Here is a 23,984-nt window from a genome sequence, read left to right on the forward strand (position 1 = left end):
CTCATCGTCAAATAGACGACAGGGGAATACGTGGTTAGAAATGATGATCTGATCCCACTTCATAAAGTAGCTATCAAACTAGCTGAGTCATTTGAAAACTTCTGCATTGAACAGACGCCCTCACGTCATTAGCAGCTAACCTGGCCCAACCGTTAGGGACGACTCAGCGTGTCACTGTCGTGAGCCGACGACTCTTTCGGGCAGAAGATGCCCTAGAAGCGAACACCACACACCAAGCCCCGGACCAACTTGACCCGAAAGATTAGCGCTTCTCGATCATCGACTATGTTTTGCACGGTATACTGCCCGAAGACGCTAGAGAGCGAGAGTCTGTCCGCCGGCGCGCCTCAAGGTTCTACTACGACTCAACCACAAAGGCATTGTATCGTAGATCGTATGGCGGCATGCTACTATGATGTCTCTCGAAGACGAAAGTACAGGAAGCTCTGCGTGAAGCCCATGATGGTACTTGCAAGGCTCATCAACCCGGACCTAAGCTCTGGGATCGTCTGCGGAGGATGGGCTACTATTGGCCCTGAATAGTCAGCAATGCAGTCGCTTACGCCAAACGTTGCCACTCATGTCAAATCCACGCCAATTATATGCACCGACCACCCGAAGACCTGCATCCGACAGCAGTTTCATGGCCGTTCTAAGCGTGGGGGATGGATATCATCGGACCAGTATCCCCACCATCAGCAAGAGGTTACCATTTCATCCTTGTGATTACCGACTATTTCTCCAAATGGGCCGAAGCTGTCCCATTAAGGGAGGTCAAGACCAATGATATGATCAGATTCATCAAACATCACGTCATATACCGATACGGCGTTCCCAGATGTATCATTCATGACAACGGCATGCAATTTATCAGTCACGCATTTACTCGGTTCTGTGACAAGTTCAGAATACAGAACCTTTCCTCTACGGCTTATATTCCCTCGGCAAACGGTTTAGCCAAAGCCTTCAACAAAACGATCATCAAGATCCACTATAACAAATACAACATTTCCGACGAAACAAAAACGTCGGCAAAAGTTTAAAAAACGTCGGGAAAAATCTTTCCTGACGTAAAATGCAGCGTCGCTAACGCGTCGTCAAAAGTGCGTCAAGGAAAGTATTTGGCGACACAAATACACCGCGTTGCCAAAAGTACACTTTTGGCGACACGCCATGCGTCGGGAAAAGCATAGCTTTTAGCGACGCATAATATTTTACGTCGGCAAAAGTGTGCTTTTGGCGACGCATGCAGCGTCAGCAAAAGCTATGCGTCGGTAAAAGTATAGCTTTTAGCGACACTATCTTGCGTCGCCAAAAGTATAGATTTTAGCGACGCTTAACTCTACGTCGCTAAAAGCTATACTTTTGGCGACGCAAGATAGCGTCGCTAAAAGCTATACTTTTACCGACGCAAGATAGCATCGGCAAAAGTACAGCTTTTAGCGACGCAGAGTGAAACGTCGCTAAAGGCTATACTTTTGGCGACGCAAGCTTACGTCGCTAAAAGCTATATTTTTGCCGACGCAAGATAGCGTCGGCAAAAGTATAATTTTTAACAACGGTAAAAAGTATAATTTTGTCGACACTAATTTACATCATCAAAAGTAATATCTTTTCTGTCAACTACAAGCCTACACTAAACTTGAACATCCACAAAAAATTTACTCCCATTCACATCAACAAAGAAACCAAACATGAAATTATACTCCAAACAAGTTGCATATTATGATAAACAAAGAATTTGCTCCCATTACAAAATAATTACATTCATTTTCATTTCCAAGTCAACACTCAAAGGTCTGTTTAAATATTCCAGTTTGCCATATTCAGTGTTTTCCATTTCAGAGAATGACACATTATAAGATTTACAAGAAACTAAACTAAGTTGAAAAAAAAGAAAACTTGAAGTGAAAGAACGGCACGATTAGTGAACCTCTTCACAAATGAAGTATATTCCCTGGTAGAGTTTTTGCGACTCTGTCTAACTCCTGCATTTGTTGCTTTGTAGTCACTCTATCAGGGCCGCAATACATATCCATAAGCTTTCATGTGTGGTAGTCCTTGTAAATGTTTACAAGCTCACAAATAATCTTCCTACAAACAGCCCTTGAAGTCACCCTTGAAGTCACCTCTGGTGTTATGGCAACCTGCTCCAGCCAAAGAAATAAGATACATAGCAATAAAATGAGCTAATTAAATACACCTACACTGCAGTTTATAATGTAGTGTCCCAACAAAAAAACTAAGAGCACAGAACTACAAATGACACTAAGAAACAAACATGTAACTGAAGTTTACAAATGGAATACGTACTCTCTACTTTCAAACACCTTTAACACAAAAAATTCTGAAACTAATTAGCAAAACAAGATATATTATAGCTCCATTCTGTCATAAGAACTATCATAATTATGAAAATAAATCGGCGATCCATTTAAGTTGTGTCAGGAATTGTCATAAGAAACAAACATGTAACTGAAGTTTATACATGCTGCTTTTATTGCCTTCCAAAATCCTTGTTAGTCTCTGACCCCTTGGCTCTAATGAGTTAGTGACAGTAACTGTCAGCTAGCGGTTGTTCATATCTAGGTAGGCCAAATTGTTAGTCTCAACCTTCTATATTTTTTAGTTTCTAACACCGTTACTCGTTACCTTTTGAAGAAAAGTGAAATTAGGGTCATTCCCAATATCAGAAATACATGCAGTTCTGGCACTTAAACTAAGCCTGTTGATTATGTGCCATTTGATTCCAAAATGAAGCATTGAATCCTACCTAATTGTTTTCAGCAATGATTGATCATGTGATAGTATACAGCAGTGATCGATTATGTGATAGTATGTGTTTGTGGCTGAAAAACCTACAAGAAGTTGGTGATGCATCACATGCCGATGACTCCAGATGTTTCGCGTGCATACATTTTCAATCAAAGTAGCATAAAGTTAGAATATTTGTATGCATATCATCTTGAATAGCTAGAGGTTTGTTCACTTAGAGGCCTCAGATACCAGCATGTTTGTCTGGTAGTAGTAACACATGACAGGCATAAGACTAGGTGACAAGATTTTGTAAGTTTGTACATTAGCACACCAAAAGTCTACTGGCGGAGGTTACTTGAATACCCTCTCTCCATATGCGCTCAATAACTTGGTAAATGAGCCAACTTGTGCAATTGGAAGCCATGAAATAGATATCACCAGAAAAAAGAGACTTTGTGGGCTAGATTGTGTTGAGTACTCATTCAATGAATCTACCAATATTAATTCTTGGATCGCTGTCTTTCTCCATCACGTTATCACCAATGTTTTCGTGGTTTTCGATGCTCAATTCTTCTCAGCAGCAATAAATAGTCCAGTCTGTTCGTCCCTCGACGAACCTTATTAGGCAGGGAAAACTCAGGTTGAGATAATCCGCAAGATATCGTCTCCTTTAACTCAAATTGACAATCTCCAACAAAAGAATATCCTTTAACACAAGATATATTAAGAATATACTGTCTCCTACTTGTCTGCCACATGATATATTAAGATATCGTAAAGGAGAAAAGAAATTTGTGAAGCTATACTGTCTCCTACTTGTCTGCCACATGTCGATCACAGATTGATTCGCTTATACACGTGTCTATACGTCTTAGGATACGTACTGGTCGTCTACAAACTATTACCAGCTTTGTTATGACTTTGATCATGAGTGGTTCTACATGGACCCCAAAAAATGGGACCCCTGTGGGACAGGTGAGGTGTCACCCCCTGGTGGAGTGATTTACTGTTTATGAACAGTAAATCACCCCACCAGGGGGTGACACCTCACCTGTCCCCTCAGGGTCCCTTTTTTTGGGGTCCCTGACGCATTTCTCCTTTGATCATATGCCTAGAAATAAAAAAAGCCCGTAAAGCCCAGGTCTGTAAATTTGTCCATTGAACTTTCATCGTTTTGCAATAAGTCCCCAATAACTTTCAAAATAGCTCCTCTCATTCAGTCTAAAATAAGTCTAGAAACCATAAATAAATCTAATAAGGAAAAATTAAATGCAAGTCTGAACTCATCTCGATGAGAAATCTCTATTATCACTGCTCGCTCCAGGCTGGCTACGTGCAAATAGCTGATGCACTAAAGCCTCAAGATCAGCTGTCTTCTGGGCTTGTGCGTTTAACTGCTCGGCTTGTGAGGCAATCTGCTCGGCTTGTGAGGCAATCTGTTCGGTTTGCACAGCTACTGTCTCCTTTAAAACCACGACCTCAGCATCCCGCTCAGCTGACTTTGCAATAGACCTGGTAGATGAACTCCCTCGAAGGTGGATCCCATACCCCTTCAGGTAACCTGGTCTCCTTCCAAGTACATCAATGGAGATCTCAAACTCGTTCATCGGGGATGTAACTTCCGGCTGAGATTGTTCGATAGTCTTGTTGACTAATCGCTCCTGTCATTTTAAAGATGTAAGATCCATATCATTAATGAATAGATATAAGTTTTTTGTATAGATTGATTTAACAAAAGTAAATTGGACATGCGTACTATTAGATATAGGTGCCCTGCAGGCAATTATTGTATATTGTAACAGGACCTATATGTATATAACATCATTGTTCAAAATGATAGTATGCTATTTTGGTCAGATTTATCTGATGTTCTAAATATACAGATAATGTCCTTAGAATAAATACTAGACTATCAGACATTTCGGATAGTGATCGTAATGAAGAGATCTGATTAGTCGGTAACGTATATTCTAAAATGTTCCTAGTTGATGAAGTGTTGAGATAGGACATCATCACTTTGGTTTAGACTAGTGTATGCTTTATTTCTCCTTTTGAAGGAGATGATCAATCTCTTAGATCATTGATGTGAGACATCAAGATACAGTATACAGGTGACTCATTAGTGAATGAGTTGACTGAACGACTCGCCGAGAACATCTAGTTGGTAATATACTTAACTGTCAAATAGAAGTTCTCAAGTGATATAGTACATAGTAGTCTCTTGACCTGAGGCATGAGTGCAATATCTTATATGTCAGTAAAGATATATTTAGACTTTTACCTAACCACAGTTCTTATTGAATTGTGCATAACGGTTCTTGTTGGGTACATCCATAGACATAAGTAGATATTGAGATGCTAAGAAGGGATTCGTCTCTCCCAGTATAGGGGTTGATGTCATAAGATTGTTTGATATAACTATAGCCTGGAAATCCTTGGTCAAGGTGAATAAGATAAACTGAGTGTCAGTTTGATCTTATAGGTTATGAGTTTAATATCAATAAACACTAATCAAGCTATTAGGGTTTGACAGTTTGCCATACCCTAGGCTCAATAGTTTGACATGGTTTGACGAAGAGACCGGACTGTACGGTATTATCATTGAGTGGTCCTGATAAAATTGGATAAGCATCTTGCAGACCTTTATCACAACTTATACCCGGGTGGTCTTCATGTGTAGCTAGCACCTCTGTTGTACTTATGGATATGATCCACTACCGAGTTTTTTAAGTTGGGCCCTAGAGTCACACCAAGCGCGTACTTGAATCCTATGAAACACATTTTATGGAGTGATGCGTATGATTGATACGCATATATGATTTCTTTTGGATACACATAAACAGTTATGTATATCGATAAAATCGGAATGCTATGTGCTTAGGAAATGAATTCCAGTATTTTTCCCATAAAGTTAACTTTTAGTCAACTAGTTGACTTTTTGGTCAATAGTTGACTTTTGGTCAACTCTTGATTTATTTGGTCATATAGTGACTAATTAGTTAAAGATTGGAATAATACTATATACCGTATTTATGAAATACTGTATTAGTGATAATAATTTGGTATTCTCATTTATGAAATACACATACCATGTATAATGAGTCATGAGATGAGTCACTTAGTGGTATGGTTTGAGCACATGGTTTATTAGCACATGGTTTTGAAATGTAATGATTCATAAGATGATTCATTGCATGACTCACTTGGTTAATCATTAATTTTTGATGATTCATTGCATGACTCATAGGATGAGTCATTCATATCATGAACACTTTTCACTCTATAAATATGAGCTCTTTTTCTTATGGAAAGGTTAATGAAAAATTGGCTAAGTGTTTTTTCCATAAGAGAATAAAAGAGAGCTCTCCTCTTACTAAACTTTAGCAATCTTTGAGCAAGAGGAAGTAGTAGGATTTTAAGAACCCCGGGGTGGATATCTTGCCTTGTGTCTTAAGAAGACTCCTATTTTATCAAGCTCACTTGAAGACTTGGAGATCCACTACAAGGAGATTTTCTACTACAAGGAGCAAGAGCTAGGGGTTATTCGATCTTCCATCGAATCACGCTACGAAAGTATGACTTTCTAACTCTTGTATGCTCACTTAATAATAAGGATCATGTTAGATTTAATTAGACGATCCATATGAATATTTCATGCTCTCTACATGCTTAGTATTTTTGTACATACATGTCTTCCGCTGTGTATTATGCATGTAGACATAGCACGATTTCCTTCATGGTATCAGAGCTATGGTTCCATCTAATTGAATCTTAACATGTACATCTAACTCATGGAGGACCTTGTTCTTGCTTCTAATTTCTAGTTTACATGAAACTAGTTAATTAATTCAAGTTATTTTATAAAATAATTAATTACAACTAGTGTAGTTGTATGTTAGAAGCTTGTTAGTCTTTTTTGAGTTTGGATAATCCTTATGCTATCTAGTTTCCAATATGTTGCATAACTAGATAGATGCATATTTCTTAATGTTGATTAAGTTATATGATTTATCATCTTGTATGGATGTTATGTTTATGGATGGTAGTGGACAACTATTCTCTTGTATGTTTTGTATTGATGTAATAAAGTTAGAAATGTAATAATTATTTACGACCTCTTCCCTCCCCGAGCATGGGCTACGCCTACGGGTTTAGGCACTTGCTCACCGATCATGGGCTACGCCTACGGGTATAGGCCCTTGTTCGGGTGTGGGGGGGTATGGTTGCTTAGTTTAGTTATTTCATTTATAGCTTTTGCTTTATATTTAATGCAATATTATTACCCATCCTACGAGATGGTTTTTCCATTATAAATGGGGCTTGCACGTCCTATGTTTATATGATTGTAATAATACAGAGTTTGCAAGGGAACAAGCACCGCAAGGAGTTGCATATGGCTTGCTAAAATGTAATTAGTGTAGTTGCATTTTATTTTCTTTAGTTGTCCACTACCATTCTATATAAGTTTTACATTACATATGTTGATATGTTGGTTGTGCCCCAAATTGTAGATGTCAATACAATTGGGTGCTATTTTTTGCAAAGTTTATATCTCTATCTCACTAGAGAATAGTTTTTATTATAAAAACTTATTTTTTAAAACTTTGTGAGACATGGCAATAAGAGTTTATTGACCATAGAGTGGTGAGATCGACATTAACATAGTGTTAGTGTGAAAGATAAATAAACCTAAAGCAGTTAAAAGAGATGTATTTAGAATGAGCTTTTAACTAGTGTCAAGGAAAGTAATTATGAGATATAGCTCATGGGGTGATGCCCAACTTAAGATTAGGGGTGATGCCCAATCTTTCGCGCTATAGTCTTAAAGAGAAGTGGTTACTTAATTAAGGTCCGATAAATATTCCCGGTGAATAGCTCGGAACCCTCCCACCAATCTTGCGCTTTCCTGGCTAGTTTAATTGTTGCAAGTATAAATATAGAGCATCTTTAAACTATATCAAGTTCGATTACGGTAAAAGATTTGAGAAATCGTCCGTAGCCCTCCATCATTTTAGTTAAATACTATTAAGCTTATAAATACTATGTTTGTTGGCATACGTCAAGGCATAACTATTCTATGGCTAAATAGTATTCATCTGTATATAAGATATAAGGATAGCTTAAGTTGGTTATGCAACTTTGTTGGATTAAGGTCTGATAAATATTCTCGGTGAATATAGCTCGGAACCCTCCCACCAATCTTGCGCTTTCCTGGCTAGTTTAATTGTTGCAAGTATAAAAATAGATCATCTTTAAACTATATCAAGTTCGGTTTAATTGTTGCAAGTATAAATATAGAGCATCTTTAAACTATATCAAGTTCGATTACGGTAAAAGATTTGAGAAATCGTCCGTAGCCCTCCATCATTTTAGTTAAATACTATTAAGCTTATAAATACTATGTTTGTTGGCATACGTCAAGGCATAACTATTCTATGGCTAAATAGTATTCATCTGTATATAAGATATAAGGATAGCTTAAGTTGGTTATGCAACTTTGTTGGCATACGTCAAGAGTTTGCATAAGTTAAATTTAAGCCAGTCAAGAAATGATGGGTACAAACTTGACTAGCATTTTATGATTTGTTGGCATACGTCAAGGTCATAAAAGACTAGGGGTAAAATCATATCAAGAATTACAAGAGTGTAAAAGACAAAAGTTGTCTACCAATTATTGAATGTGTTAATTTGTTGACATACGCCAAGGTTGATGCATTCAATGATAATTGGATCTTGATCCCACTTGAAAACAATGAGTTGTTTTCCGATCACCTCTTATAAGGTTTTGAGGGACTCGAAAAATAGTGGGAGGCATAACTTAGATAAAAATAAACCAAATCTATTTTATGTATTGAACATCTGCTAAAATACCTTTTCTCTCTCTCTTTCAGGCCATTATGTCTGGTTTAAAACTCATATTGGAACAAAAAAAGTTAACCGGTCCTAATTACAAAGACTGGTTAAGGAATGTTAAAATTGCCCTAACTTATGACAAAGTAGCATATGTCCTCACTGCGCCCGAACCTGTTCTAGGCCTAGAACCCACTATAGCGGAAACTGAAATCCGCAATACATGGGATAAAGATTGTTCTCTTGCTCAATGCCTCACCATTGCCTCTATGGATTTGGTCCATCAGAGACAACATGAGAATATGGATATCAGATCCATATTTCGTAATACAGAAGAACTGTATGGCGAGCAACCGCGACAAATGAAGTACGCGGCGTCTAGGAATCTGTTCCAGACGAAAATGACTGTGGGATCTTCTGTTGGGGATCATGTCCTCAAAATGATCGCCTATGTCAATGAGCTTGAACTTTTGAACGTAGGCCTAGATGCAGATAGATATACAGATATCATTCTGCAGTCCTTGACACCAGCATACTCCCGATTCATATCACAGTTTTTGATGATGGATCTGGAGCCCACTCTTCCTGCCTTGCTTAATTTGTTAAGACAGGAAGAAAGTTCTTTGAAAAAGGGACAAACACCAGTCTTGGCTATAGGGCAATCTTCTTCCTCTTCTGGCAAATTGGTTGCTAAGAAAAAAGGAATGAAGAAAACTACTAAACCAAGAAAAGGTGTTAAGAAGGCTATCAAGAAGGATAAAGGAAAGGCAAAAATGATGACAGCAGAATGCTTCCATTGTCATAAGTCAGGACATTGGAAAAGGAACTGCCCAGAATACCTAGCCTCACTCACCAAGAATAAGCAAGTTGTTGCTTCATCTACAGGTGTGTTTGTTACTCAGAATTGTTTTTCTATAAATCATACATCCTGGGTATTAGATACCGGATCAGGATCTCACATCTGTAATTTGTTACAGGGACTTAAAAGTTATAGAAAACTTGGAGCTGGAGAGATGACTATGCAAGTTGGTAATGGTGCAATAGTTGCAGCACTTGCAGTAGGGGATTTTCATCTAGCTTTACCAAATGGAAACGTTTTGATTTTAAATAGCTGCTATTTTGTACCAACTATGATGTGTAATATAATATCCATATCTTTATTAGATAAAGATGGATATGTATTTAAGTTGGAGAACAATGTTATGAATATCATATTTAATCAAAAGTTGATTGCTTATGGAACATTGTGCAATGGCATCTATATTCTTAATCAAAATACAATTCTGAACACTTATCACACTAATAAAAGAAAGCACTCAGTTATGAATGACGCTTTCTTATGGCATTGCAGACTTGGTCACATTAATAAAGAAAGACTTGGCGAGCTTCATAAGCATGGATATTTAGATCCATTTGACTTTGAGTCTTATGAGACTTGCAAGTCTTGTCTTAAAGGTAAAATGACCAAGACTCCATTTACAGGAACTGGAGTAAGAGTTACAGAACTCTTAGGACTGATACATAGTGATGTATGTGGTCCTATGTCTACAATGGCCAGAGGTGGCTACTCCTACTTTATTACTTTTACTGATGATTTTTCAAGGTTTGGACATGTGTTTTTGATGAAACACAAATCTGAAGCACTTGAGAAATTTATCGAGTACAAAAATGAAGTAGAGAACCAAACGGGCAAGAAAGTTAAAATTCTTCGATCGGATCGAGGAGGTGAATACTTGAGCTCGGAATTCTTAGGTATTTTAAAAGAGAATGGGATTCTCTCTCAGGTTACTCCACCCTTTACACCACAGCTTAACGGCGTGTCAGAAAGAAGGAATCGTACCCTATTAGATATGGTACGTTCCATGATGAGTAACACTGAGTTACCTTTTTCATTCTGGGGGTATGCATTAGAAACAGCAACACACTTACTGAATAGGGTTCCAACTAAAGCAGTGCCTAAACCTCCATATGAGATATGGAGTGGGAAGAAACCACATCTTAATTATATTAAGATTTGGGGATGTCATGCTTATGTAAAGAAGCAAGATCCCAAAAAGTTAGAGGCACGCTCAGTATTATGCAAATTTGTAGGATATCCAAGGAATTCCATTGGATATCAATTCTACCACATCGATGAACAAAAGATAATTGTTTCTCGGCATGCCACCTTCTTAGAGAAGGAATTTCTTGAAAAAGAAATTAGTGGGAGCATGGTAGAACTGGAAGAAATTTCAGAGATACAAAATATTACTGATAAATTAGTGGAACCAGCAAATTCAGTTATACCAGAAGAACCTCAACCACTCCACAGATATCCAAGGCGATCTCATGCACCTAAGACACAATATAATTTTTTAGTTGAAGGTGGCATGTTAGATCACGTCATAGATGATGACGAACCTTTAAGTTATCAGCAAGCCTCTGAGAGTAGGGACTCTGTTGCTTGGCATGATGCAATGAAATCTGAAATAGACTCTATGTACACCAACAAAGTATGGATATTAGACAATGCTCCTAAAGGGATGATACCCATAGGTTGCAAATGGTTGTTTAAGAAAAAGTTGGGTGTAGATGGAAAAGTAGAGACTTTTAAAGCTAGACTGGTAGCTAAAGGTTTTCGTCAAAGACCTGGTTTGGACTACGATGAAACTTTTTCTCCAGTGGCTATGCTCAAGTCTATTCGGATCCTCCTTGCTATAGCTGCTCACTATGACTATGAGATCTGGCAAATGGACGTTAAAACTGCATTTCTAAATGGTGATTTAGAAGAGTGCATATATATGACGCAACCAGAGGGTTTTGTAGTTAGTGGGAGCAGTGGAAAAGCATGTAGATTGCTTAAATCTATTTATGGACTGAAGCAAGCATCACGGAGATGGAACATCTGTTTTGATGATGCTATCAAAGAGTTTGGTTTCATCAAAAATCCAGATGAACCATGTGTGTATAAAAGGATAATTGGGAGTATTATATCGTTTCTTATTTTATATGTAGACGATATACTCTTAATCGGTAATGACATACCGTCATTACAAGCGGTTAAAATTTGGCTATCAAAAAGATTTTCCATGAAAGATTTAGGTGAAGCATCATGTATACTGGGTATTCAGATCTATAGAGATAGATCTAAAAGGATGTTAGGATTATCGCAATCTAGATACATTGGCAAAGTGCTAAAACGGTTTAGCATGAAAAATTCCAAGAAAGGTTTTATACCTACATCTCCTGGAATCTCCCTCTCTAAAAAGATGTCTCCCTGGACTGGTGAAGAGAGGAAACGCATGAGTTTAATTCCTTATGCCTCGGCAGTAGGATCGATCATGTATGCCATGTTATGTACTAGACCAGATATCGCTTATTCACTCAGTTTGGTAAGTAGATACCAATCTGATCATGGAGAAGAGCACTGGAAAGCGGTCAAGAATATACTTAAGTACCTTAAAAGGACTAAAGAGTTATTTTTGATATACGGTAAAAGTGACCTCCGAATGGAGGCTTTTTCCGACTCAAGCTTTCAGAGCGATATCGATGATAGTAAGTCTGTATCAGGATATGTTTTCACCCTCAATAGAGGAGCTGTCAGCTGGAAAAGTTCCAAGCAGGATACAGTAGCAGACTCGACTATGGAAGCTGAATACATTGCAGCTAATGATGCAGCTAAAGAAGCTGTCTGGATGAGGAAGTTCCTTTTAGAGCTGGAAGTTGTTCCCACCATTAAAGATCCAGTACCTTTATACTGTGATAATAATGCTGCAATAGCTCTAACAAAGGAACCCCGATCTCACCATAAGTCCAGACACATTCTGAGGAAGTATCACTTGATCAGGGAGATAGTTGATCGCCGGGAGATCAAGATTGAAAGAGTAGACACAAAAGATAATATAGCAGATCCATTCACAAAGGCAATTGCTCGTTCACAATTTGAGAAACTTGTTGAGCTATTGGGTATTAGATACTATAATTGGCCTTAGTGCAAGTGGGAGTTTGTTAGATATAGGTGCCCTGCAGGCAATTATTGTATATTGTAACAGGACCTATATGTATATAACATCCTTGTTCAAAATGATAGTATGCTATTTTGGTCAGATTTATCTGATGTTCTAAATATACAGATAATGTCCTTAGAATAAATACTAGACTATCAGACATTTCGGATAGTGATCGTAATGAAGAGATCTGATTAGTCGGTAACGTATATTCTAAAATGTTCCTAGTTGATGAAGTGTTGAGATAGGACATCATCACTTTGGTTTAGACTAGTGTATGCTTTATTTCTCCTTTTGAAGGAGATGATCAATCTCTTAGATCATTGATGTGAGACATCAAGATACAGTATACAGGTGACTCATTAGTGAATGAGTTGACTGAACGACTCGCCGAGAACATCTAGTTGGTAATATACTTAACTGTCAAATAGAAGTTCTCAAGTGATATAGTACATAGTAGTCTCTTGACCTGAGGCATGAGTGCAATATCTTATATGTCAGTAAAGATGTATTTAGACTTTTACCTAACCACAGTTCTTATTGAATTGTGCATAACGGTTCTTGTTGGGTACATCCCGAGACATAAGTAGATATTGAGATGCCAAGAAGGGATTCGTCTCTCCCAGTATAGGGGTTGATGTCATAAGATTGTTTGATATAACTATAGCCTGGAAATCCTTGGCCAAGGTGAATAAGATAAACTGAGTGTCAGTTTGATCTTATAGGTTATGAGTTTAATATCAATAAACACTAATCAAGCTATTAGGGTTTGACAGTTTGCCATACCCTAGGCTCAATAGTTTGACATGGTTTGACGAAGAGACCGGACTGTACGGTATTATCATTGAGTGGTCCTGATAAAATTGGATAAGCATCTTGCAGACCTTTATCACAACTTATACCCGGGTGGTCTTCATGTGTAGCTAGCACCTCTGTTGTACTTATGGATATGATCCACTACCGAGTTTTTTAAGTTGGGCCCTAGAGTCACACCAAGCGCGTACTTGAATCCTATGAAACACATTTTATGGAATGATGCGTATGATTGATACGCATATATGATTTCTTCCGGATACACATAAACAGTTATGTATATCGATAAAATCGGAATGCTATGTGCTTAGGAAATGAATTCCAGTATTTTTCCCATAAAGTTAACTTTTAGTCAACTAGTTGACTTTTTGGTCAACAGTTGACTTTTGGTCAACTCTTGATTTATTTGGTCATATAGTGACTAATTAGTTAAAGATTGGAATAATACTATATACCATATTTATGAAATACTGTATTAGTGATAATAATTTGGTATTCTCATTTATAAAATACACATACCATGTATAATGAGTCATGAGATGAGTCACTTAGTGCTATGGTTTGAGCACATGGTTTATTAGCACATGATTTTAAAATGTAATGATTCATAAGATGATTCATTGCATGACTCACTTGATTAATCATTAATTTTTTATGATTCATTGCATGACTCATAGGATGAGTCATTCATATCATGAACACATTTCACTCTATAAATATGAGCTCTTTTTCTTATGGAAAGGTTAATGAAAAATTGGCTAAGTGTTTTTTCCATAAGAGAATAAAAGAGAGCTCTCCTCTTACTAAACTTTAGCAATCTTTGAGCAAGAGGAAGTAGTAGGATTTTAAGAACCCCGGGGTGGATATCTTACCTTGTGTCTTAAAAAGACTCCCATTTTATCAAGCTCACTTGAAGACTTGGAGATCCACTACAAGGAGATTTTTTTACTACAAGGAGCAAGAGCTAGGAGTTATTCGATCTTCCATCGAATCACGCTACGAAAGTATGACTTTCTAACTCTTGTATGCTCACTTAATAATAAGGATCATGTTAGATTTAATTAGACGATCCATATGAATATTTCATGCTCTCTACATGCTTAGTTTTTTTGTACATACATGTCTTCCGCTGTGTATTATGCATGTAGACATAGCACGATTTCCTTCACGTACATAGGTATCTTGTGCTTTCTCGTTTACCCATACTTTCCCTTTTTTTTGGTAGTGGGTTTCCTTGTAAAATTCTGGAAAAGAGGGAGCTTGACTATCATGCCTTGATTTCTGTAATTTAATTAATTTATCATTAAGGTTGTTAATAACTATTTATAGTCTATTTAAAAAGTAAAAACTTATAAAGTAAAACTTACAATTAGTGACATAGCTGCTGCAAATGATCGGGAACCAGATATATGATTGTAGTGCAACTTTGATCGACTCACCTTCGCTTTATAAGATTTTGTCTAATAACCAATATAAAATATATTATTAAAATATATAACAAAAAAAAATTTACATGACAATTTAATAAAGTGATTTCAGATCTATACCTTCCATTCTTCACTTTCCCATACATCGATCATCGATACCCAATCATTAGGTTTCACACGCTTCGGTGGATGGTTCTTGGGATCAGGTACTCCCTTCTCTATTAAACCAAGATAGTAGGCGTGTAACTCATGCTTCCAATTTCTATATATACTCTGATACATTTTCTTTATGGAATCTTGGATGACTAGGTCATTCTCATAGTCCCCGACATCAAATCTTTGCTGCAAGTACAGTTAAGCATGAATATACATATATGATAATAGTAACATATAACCAATGTTAGCAACCAAAAGTTTTCTATGAGTGAAATAGCATCATGGTATTAATACTATCATATATGATAATAGTAACATATAACCAATGTTGGTACCCTAAGGGCAAATGTCATGGATTAGCTTTTTGAATATGAAACAGTGTCCCTTCACAATTGAGGAGAATACTAATAGAGTTAAGAAATTGTAGGCTGATATTGCGACATATTCTAGTTTTGAAAGCAAGCGTATCATTTTCAGTGAAAGGTCTGAAAAAGGCTGAGAATTTCAAATCATCTTCAAGTTGCTTATATATCTTTTAATAATTGTGGTCTGTCTGTTGTTATCTTGGGAATTTATGGCAGTTTCTTATTCATGTTGTTATAACATCAGCCAGCGAATTCTCAGGGAGATCTGCTACAGTTATGGTTGATACCATAAGCTAAAGGCAGGTATACAGATGATACCCTGATAGCCACAAGGCCCATAACAGCCACATGCTTGGTAACTGGCATGTTACATGTGATAGGCATGCATTTTAGTTTGAACACAAGAAATTATGTGTATAAAAAATTCACAATCAGGACTTCTAGAAGATTAACATGCACACAGAAGCATACGGTGCGCATCCGCGTAACATACTTAAATCCAGAATAAAGATTAGCCCAACAAATAACCGATGCAGATGTTTGAACATAGAAGAAATGAGCAGGACGTATGCTGGTAACATACTTAAATCCAGATATCGAAGGGACAGCATAGCAGAGGACGTTGGAACTCCATTGATATTCTGAAAGGCATAAATTTTCATATATAACTACCTCAAAATATGTATTTTCACAGTTACAACAAACTGGAAAACAATTTTCCAGTCCATGTTCATATTCAGCTTTTGGTCGGTAAAACGTATCTGCAAAGAAAAGAAAAGGCCCACACCACAATCAACAAAGAGACAGTAAATTTAGAACTGAAAGTGCAATGTAATTCTTAATTGAGCGGACTGGCAGAAACGTTCAGAAACCAAACCGAAAACCTTTTTTCAACATCTCAAAACATATTTAAAAAAAAAAATCAAATATCAAAATTTCCTCTACATTCACTATGAAGGTAAATCCTTCCTAACCCTCCCGTTCACTCATTTTCATGTGTATCAGACCAAGACAAACACTCTTACCTTAAACATTGCAATAAGAGACCAGCTGCGACAAAAACACAGCATTCCAGTATAAGTTGGATAAATAATGATATCAGAGAGCTATCCATTATGAGACAAAACATTAAGTTATTTGAATAATCGTTTTCATAATCAACTGGTTATTCCAGAGGTCACACACATCAATCATCCACTGAAATTCTTCAAACTATATTAAAAGCATCTCTAAAATGCATAAAATGATCCCTCACATCAATCATCAACACGGAATTCTTCAAACTATATTAAAGCATATCTAAAACGCACACAAAATACTCAATTAAAAAAAACAAAATAAGATTTTCTAACAGATCAGCAGAGCAGCCAACAACACTATAAAGCACTAAGTGAACAGATTGTAGGAAAAAAAATAGATGACATGAATATGGATCAGCTGCAATATCAGGGCAATAAGTGTCCAGGTATCATGAACTGTAAAAAAATAATAAAAAAAAGAAAAAAAAAGAACAGACTGGGAAACAAGGAAAACAAATAAATAGCATGATGTTTACCCTGCACTTTGACAGATTGCATTTGCAAAATGTGTGTGTATAATGTATTGCAAGTTGTTATTTATAATTCTTGAAAAATACACAAAGAGAAGGTGCCTATGAAAAAGAGAATAGAAAGTTTAACTAACTGAGATCTAAAATGATCCATGATTCATTTTAGATCTAACCTGGATTCTCCTTGCATAGAAGTTAAAGCACTCAAGTGATCCATGCTTCATGCACATGAACAAACAAACAACAAAGAATATATTACCCAATATATGTGATGAAGAAGTGAATATCATTAAAGAATGATTAAAAAAATACCCGAACTCTCATAATGATCGCCTCTCGACTCCCAGCATCAATATTGTCCCAACCACAATTGCGAACCAGTGCAGATGATCGGATCTCCTTCCCAATCTCATTCGCGAGGGATGTCGCATGCTCCCCCTCCGGTGCTCCACTCGAGGAAGGGATCGGAACTGGAATTGCACGACCCAATTGTCTCACCAATCTCTCTATCCCCTTCCCTCGTGTTGCACCGCGTACATTTATACGGGCCGATGGTACCGATCCTACAAAAACACGATTACATCATAAAGAAATGAAAACAAACTTTAAATGTGATCCATGTATAAGTTCAAGAAAAAGACAAAGAAAACAATACCTGTAAGAATAAAATTGTCTAGCTTATGACCAACATAAGAGTACAACACCTACTATTTTAAACCAAAAATCAAAACTCATGATAAATATCGCAACCCTAACACTTCATAGTTCTACAACAATTACACCCAAAAACCCTAAAAACCTCAACTTTCTCACCTGACTCGCAGCAACCCTCAACAAGTTGTATAAAAATATATTTACTTTATATCAAAGGAGTGTGCTCCACTAAGAAGTCCTCAAAAACTTGGAGCATCGCCAGAAACATATAGCAATAATATTTATTGATAATACTTTAAATTTTCAATAATTGAATAACACTTAAATTATGACGGGTAGATAATCTAACATTACCTACGCTGCTCCCGATCGTTTGAGGGCTTTCTAGTTGGTCGGGCTGGGCAATGGATGATGGCTCGGGGTGGGGCAGCTCGCTACAGGTACGCTAGGGTGGCTGGTTCGAAGCAACCAAGATCCTCCTCTCGGGCACAAACTTGGGCACAGAAGTTGATGGTATGACATTTTTGGACCTGCGTCCTGGAGCCATACGTGCTACTTGTTATAATTGAGTAAAATGAATTATTAGTACACATAATGAAAAGAAATTAATAACAAATAATAATAAGTAATGGCAAGGATAAGTAATTACAAGTAACAATTAATGACAATACACAAATAGATATTATCTCTTCTAAATCATCATTGTCATCTTCACTCGATGAGCTAACCAATTTATCATCCATAGGCGGTTGGTAATCATCATCATCCTCACAAACCTTTTTTTTATTGCCTTTACTTTTCCTCTCATGCATTGGCAACGTCCTGGAAATTGTTTGTGAAAGTGGTGATATTCCCAAAGCTCTCATTCTCTCTATATTCTCATCTATTGTTTTCCTCCTTCTTGCCTCATATATTTCTGCCATTTTTGGTGTAGAGCCCGGTTTGACCCATAATTTTTTTCCACTGTGCATATTTGATAACTATGAAAAAAATTACATGTTAGAAAATATAAATTACGCCAAGTTGTAACATTAAACTTTTAGATCTAACTGATAGAATGTAATTATGTTGCGTTCAAACAATATTATTTCTTGATATTTGTTCATTTACGAAACAAAAACATATACTACACATCATAATCCATATCAGGGTCTATATCTAAGTCAGACTGATTATCCAGATTATCTTCTTCATCATCGCCATACTCTTCCATCTAAGTCAGACTGATTATCCAGATTATCTTCTTCATCATCGCCATACTCTTCCATTGTCTGATCATTGTCAACTCCATACTCCGTATTTAGGTCAGCATTGTGAATGATAACGGGACCAATATCATCCCTATAATAAGGATAATTTATAGTAGGCTCGATGAGAATTGGAACAACGACAGTGGATTCAACTTGTTGAAATGCATCGTTAAGCATATCATCATGGACTTGTTCCAGTACATCCCACACACTCCTTTGCTGGACCCATTCTACGACTTTCCAATGAGCACCCAATTTGGTATCATCAATGTAAAATACTTGCTTCACATGCTCTGGTAGCACAAATGGATCATTTTGATACCAACGACCCCTAACATCGATACTTGTGATATGTGCATCATTTTGATACCAACGACCCCTAACATCGATACTGGTACTCACATTGGAACAGAACAACCTTACCCCCATGCAAATATTTCAGCTCCCAGACTTTGCATAAGTAACCGTAAAAGTCAATTGTTTTTCCATCGTGATCCCCTTCCACAACCAAACCACTATTTTGACTCTTACGATGGTTGTCGCGATCTTTAGTGTGGAACCGAACGCCATTACAAATGCACCCTTCATAGAGATGAACTAATATATCTGGACCATTTGCTAATGACCATAATTCATCAGTTGCCCTTGGTGACCCGATAGTTCGCAAATGATTTATCTACATAAACATGTTACAAGTGCATTAGGTATTCAATAATGTTAATTTAATTTTAATTTATAAAATAACTTATGTGTATTTCATGTAACTTACATGTTGTTTGAACCATTTTGAAAATTCTTTTTGTTGTATCTGAGTAATATCATGTCCTCTAGAATTTTGGATCGTAGCCTTGTGTTCCCTGCACGATGAGGTGTTAATCAATTGGTTGGTAAAACTATACAACTGATTCAAACTTAAAAACTTAATACATACTCTAAAAACGGCTCCAATTCGGGGCTATTATACAACACAAACCACTGTGCCATATCCAAATCTTTCTAAGACACATCTGGAGCTCTTGTGATTAGTCCGAAGGGACGAGCACTTTGTGTGAAAACCAACAATCCAGGACCAAGTATACCACAATCAACATTTCATTCTTCTCGAACAACTCCTTTCAGATACATTGAACAAAAAGTAAGACACTCTTTAGCAATGTAAGCCTCTACAATTGAACCTTCTAGCCTAGCTCGATTGGTAACGTACCCCTTTAGTGTTCCAAGAAACCTTCAAAGGAACCATAAAATAAAATAAGATTTATATGTAATACAGTTGCACAAATATGAAACTAATTACTTATGTGGTCCTATAATATCTACCTTTCGATTGGATACATCCACTGATATTGCACAGGGCCAGCAAGCATGACTTCACATGGCAAGTGAATAGCCAAATGGACCATCACATCGAAAAGGCCGGTGGAAAAATCCTCTTCAGTTTACAAAGTATGAGGACAATGCGTTCCTCTAACTTTTCCAAGTTACTGTGCCTCAATGTTTTAGAACAAAGGTCCTGAAAGAAGCTTCCCAACTCAAAAAGTGTTGTACCAATTTCCTTGTTAACATATCCGTGCATCCCAATTGGCAGAAGATGTTGTAGAAGGACATGATAATCATTGCTCTTCAGACCCGTCAATTTGCCGCCTCTAGTGCTCATGCACCTCGACAGATTTGCTGCATACCCATCAGGATACTTAATCGATGCTAATAATGCACAAAAACCCTCTCTCTCTTCTAGGGATAGTGTGTAGGCTACAATTAGCTTGCGAATGGATCCATCTGGTTGTTTCTCTAAATGTAATTTTGACCTTATATCCATGTCTTCCAAATCGAGGCGAGCTTTATTCGTGTCCTTATTCTTCCCGTCTATACCCAATATTGTCCCAATGATTGCCTCACATATATTCTTTTCAATATGCATGGGATCCAAAGTGTGCCGCACCTTCAGATCTTTCCAATACGGTAGCTCAAAAAAGATACTTTTCTTTCTCCAATTTAGGGCGATGGATTCATAGGGTCTTTTCCTCTTTAAAGGATGATTTCCAAAATTAACATTTGGTAATTGATCCAACTTCTCAAGTATCTTTTCCACGGGTAAATCCAAAGATTTCATGTGATGTTCAGTCCTACCGTTAAAGTCCTTACTCCTTCTCATAGTGTGATTCCTAGGCAAGTAAACTCGATGACCGAAGTATCCAATCTTACTCCTCAATCGATGCGATAATGGATCATCATTGCAAGGTGGACAAGCCAAATAGCCTTTTGTGCTCTACCCAGACAAGTTACCATATGCAGGAAAGTCATTAATGGTCCACAATATAGCCGCATGCATCCGAAAGATCTGTTTTTTGGAGGCATCATAAGTTACTACCCCATTGTCCCACAACTCCTTCAAAAGATCTGTTTTTTGGAGGCATCATAAGTTACTACCCCATTGTCCCACAACTCCTTCAACTCGTCGACAAAGGCCTCAAGAAAACATCAATGTCGTTCCCTGGTGCATGTGGTCCAGGAATAAGTAAGGACATCATGAAAAAAGATTCTTTCATACACAACCAGGGTGGCAAGTTGTAAGGCATAAGTATGACTGGCCACATACTATAGGCATTGCTCATGTTCCCAAAAGGGTTGAACCCATCACTAGCCAGTCCCAGCCTTACATTGCGGATCTCTTGTGCAAACTCAGGTCGAATAAGATCAAATTCCTTCCACTCCTCAGTGTCAGCTGGATGTCTCACAATCCCGTCATCTACACATTTATCCCTATACCATCTCATCTCTGTGGCCGTTTTCCTGGACATGTACAGCCTCCGCAACCTCGGAGTTAACAGAAAGTAACGCAACACCTTACGAGGGATCTTCATACCATTTCCACTAATGAACTTGTACCTAGACTCCCCACATGCAGGACACTTTATTAGGTGTGAGTTCTCCTTCCAAAACAGTACACAATCATGTTGGCATGCATCGATATGCTCATATCCCATGCCCAGATCACGCAACAACTTCTTTGTTTCATAAATTGACCCTAGAACCAAATGACCCTCTGGTAATAAGTCCCTAAATATCTGTATAATCATGTCGAATGACTTATTACTCCATCTATTCTCAACTTTCACATGAAGCATCTTGACAGCAAATGCCAACAAAGTGAACTTTTTGCAACCAGGATACATTTCACGCTGGGAAGCTTCCAGTAATTTTTTGAAGTTTTGAACATCATGATTCATCTCTACATCATCATCATCCATATAAGTTCCTCTGCAATGGTCTTCTAATAATTCTGGATACTCATCTCTGTTACCGTCATCGCTCTCATCCCTGTCATCACTGGAATCACCATGTTGATTATCAGGCAATTCTCCATGGTGTAACCAAATCTTATAGGATACCATAATCCCATATCTAACCAAATGATCTTGCATAATACCAAATTCATGCCAATCAAGATTCATGCATTTGTTGCACGGACACCGAATCGTGCTACGTCCGCCTGCATTTACTTTTGCAAATTCAATAAAAGCATCAACTCCGGCCCGATACTGCAGACTTAATCTATCCCTAATCAGTGTCATCCAACTCTTATCCATACCTGATTACAAATGGTGTGAATATAAAATCATATTAATTTATTATCATAAAATAAAAAGTAGCATCTCAAATGAATATGCAATAACAAATAAAAAATCGATAACCTTTCATTCAGTCTTATTCTCTCAAAAAATTACTTCAAGTGGTAACTCAAGGCAACAGAGGGATTGACTCGTCGACGGTTAGCTAATTTTATGCATCGCCTGTAACTCATCTAAGTCAATTAAGGCGATACTTAATTTCATACACGTAGCTGGCATGGATAATTAACTCTCAGTCCTCACCTCAGCAATTTAATACTAGTCAGGAATGGTGATGACTAATTCTCGCATATGCGGACTATAGAGTCTAGAGGATAGCAAGCAAATTAGTAGTAAGGTTAACTGCCACCGCAGAACTAACAGTTAGCTGATCAATTCTCAATTATTGCTGTAGTTGCATGCAGATTAATCTACATACGACCAAATCCATCTAAAAAATGGCATAATTGCGTACCAGGCAAGTACACACTAAAGCAGACCCTGCACCTGTAAGCTGAAGAAATTCAAGTTGGTTGGTTCTCTGTTTATATATATATATATGACCACAAATCTTGTTAATGACTGGTCCGCTAGAAATTTTGCTTCTATCTATGTATTGTAATTGCTTCTATCTATGTATAGTTTAGGCGTGAGTTCGAAGGACTATAAATTTCATTAGCCTTCATGTCAAACTGTGAACTGCTTCTATATATCAAAGACAAACTGTAAATTGCTACTATCTTCTAAAACAAAATTTCTTATACAATAAATTTAATCAAAGACAAACTGTAAATTTAATCAAGCTGAAGAAATTTTGCTTCTATCTATGTATTGTAATTGCTTCTATCTATGTATACTTTAGGCGTGAGTTCGAAGGACTATAAATTTCATTAGCCTTCATGTCAAACTGTGAACTGCTTCTATCAAAGACAAATTGTAAATTGCTTCTATCTTCTAAAACAAAATTTCTTATACAATAAATTTAATCAGGCTTTCAAAGTTGCCCCTTTATTCTGAGCAGTTGATACTCTTCATGTAAAGTACCCAGATATTAGAAGTATTTGAAATTCTAGTATACCAAATAAGAAGTACTCTCAAAAATAAAAACTCCGACGGGGGATTTGGGGGCACCGACAAACACCGGAGTATGAAAACTACTAAGATACCCAAAAAATTAGGGCAAATTTAGTACCTTTCACGGTCCTGGAGCTCGATCTCACGATCCTCCTCGTTGAGCACGAGGAGGAGGAGGAAAAGGAGAGGCGGCGAGATCCGACGGAGGTGGCGGTGAACTTCGACGGAGGCGGAGATCTCTAACGATGGCGGCGGTAAGCTTCGACGAAGGCGGCGAACTTCAGAGAAGAAGCACGGGTTTGGGGGCGGTTTTCTGATGAGAGAGAGAGAGCGGTGGTAGCGGTTTTGGCTCTTCCTTCCATGGTCCTCGAGCTCGATCTCACGATCCTCCTCGTTGAGCAGGAGGAGGAGGATGAGAGGCGGCGAGATCCGACGGAGGTAGCGGTGAACTTCGACGGAGGCGGAGATCTCCGACAATGGCTGGCCCTGTTTAGG

At 37.5% G+C, this 23,984-nt stretch overlaps 1 protein-coding gene and 1 long non-coding RNA gene across 2 annotated transcripts; both read right to left on the minus strand.

Annotated features, from left to right (window-relative positions):
• Nucleotides 1,811–14,663, minus strand: LOC109845160. The gene is made up of 2 exons (XR_002248237.1): nucleotides 14,580–14,663; nucleotides 1,811–2,147 (listed from the first exon to the last, which is right to left on the minus strand). It is a non-coding gene; the product is annotated as an uncharacterized LOC109845160 (long non-coding RNA).
• On the minus strand, nucleotides 21,255–22,394 carry LOC109845856. The gene has a single exon (XM_020415112.1). The coding sequence runs from the start codon at nucleotides 22,392–22,394 to the stop codon at nucleotides 21,255–21,257; it is 1,140 nt and encodes a 379-aa protein (XP_020270701.1).

This window comes from Asparagus officinalis, chromosome 6 (assembly GCF_001876935.1).
Source record: "Asparagus officinalis chromosome 6, Aspof.V1, whole genome shotgun sequence".
Lineage (NCBI taxonomy): Eukaryota > Viridiplantae > Streptophyta > Magnoliopsida > Asparagales > Asparagaceae > Asparagus > Asparagus officinalis.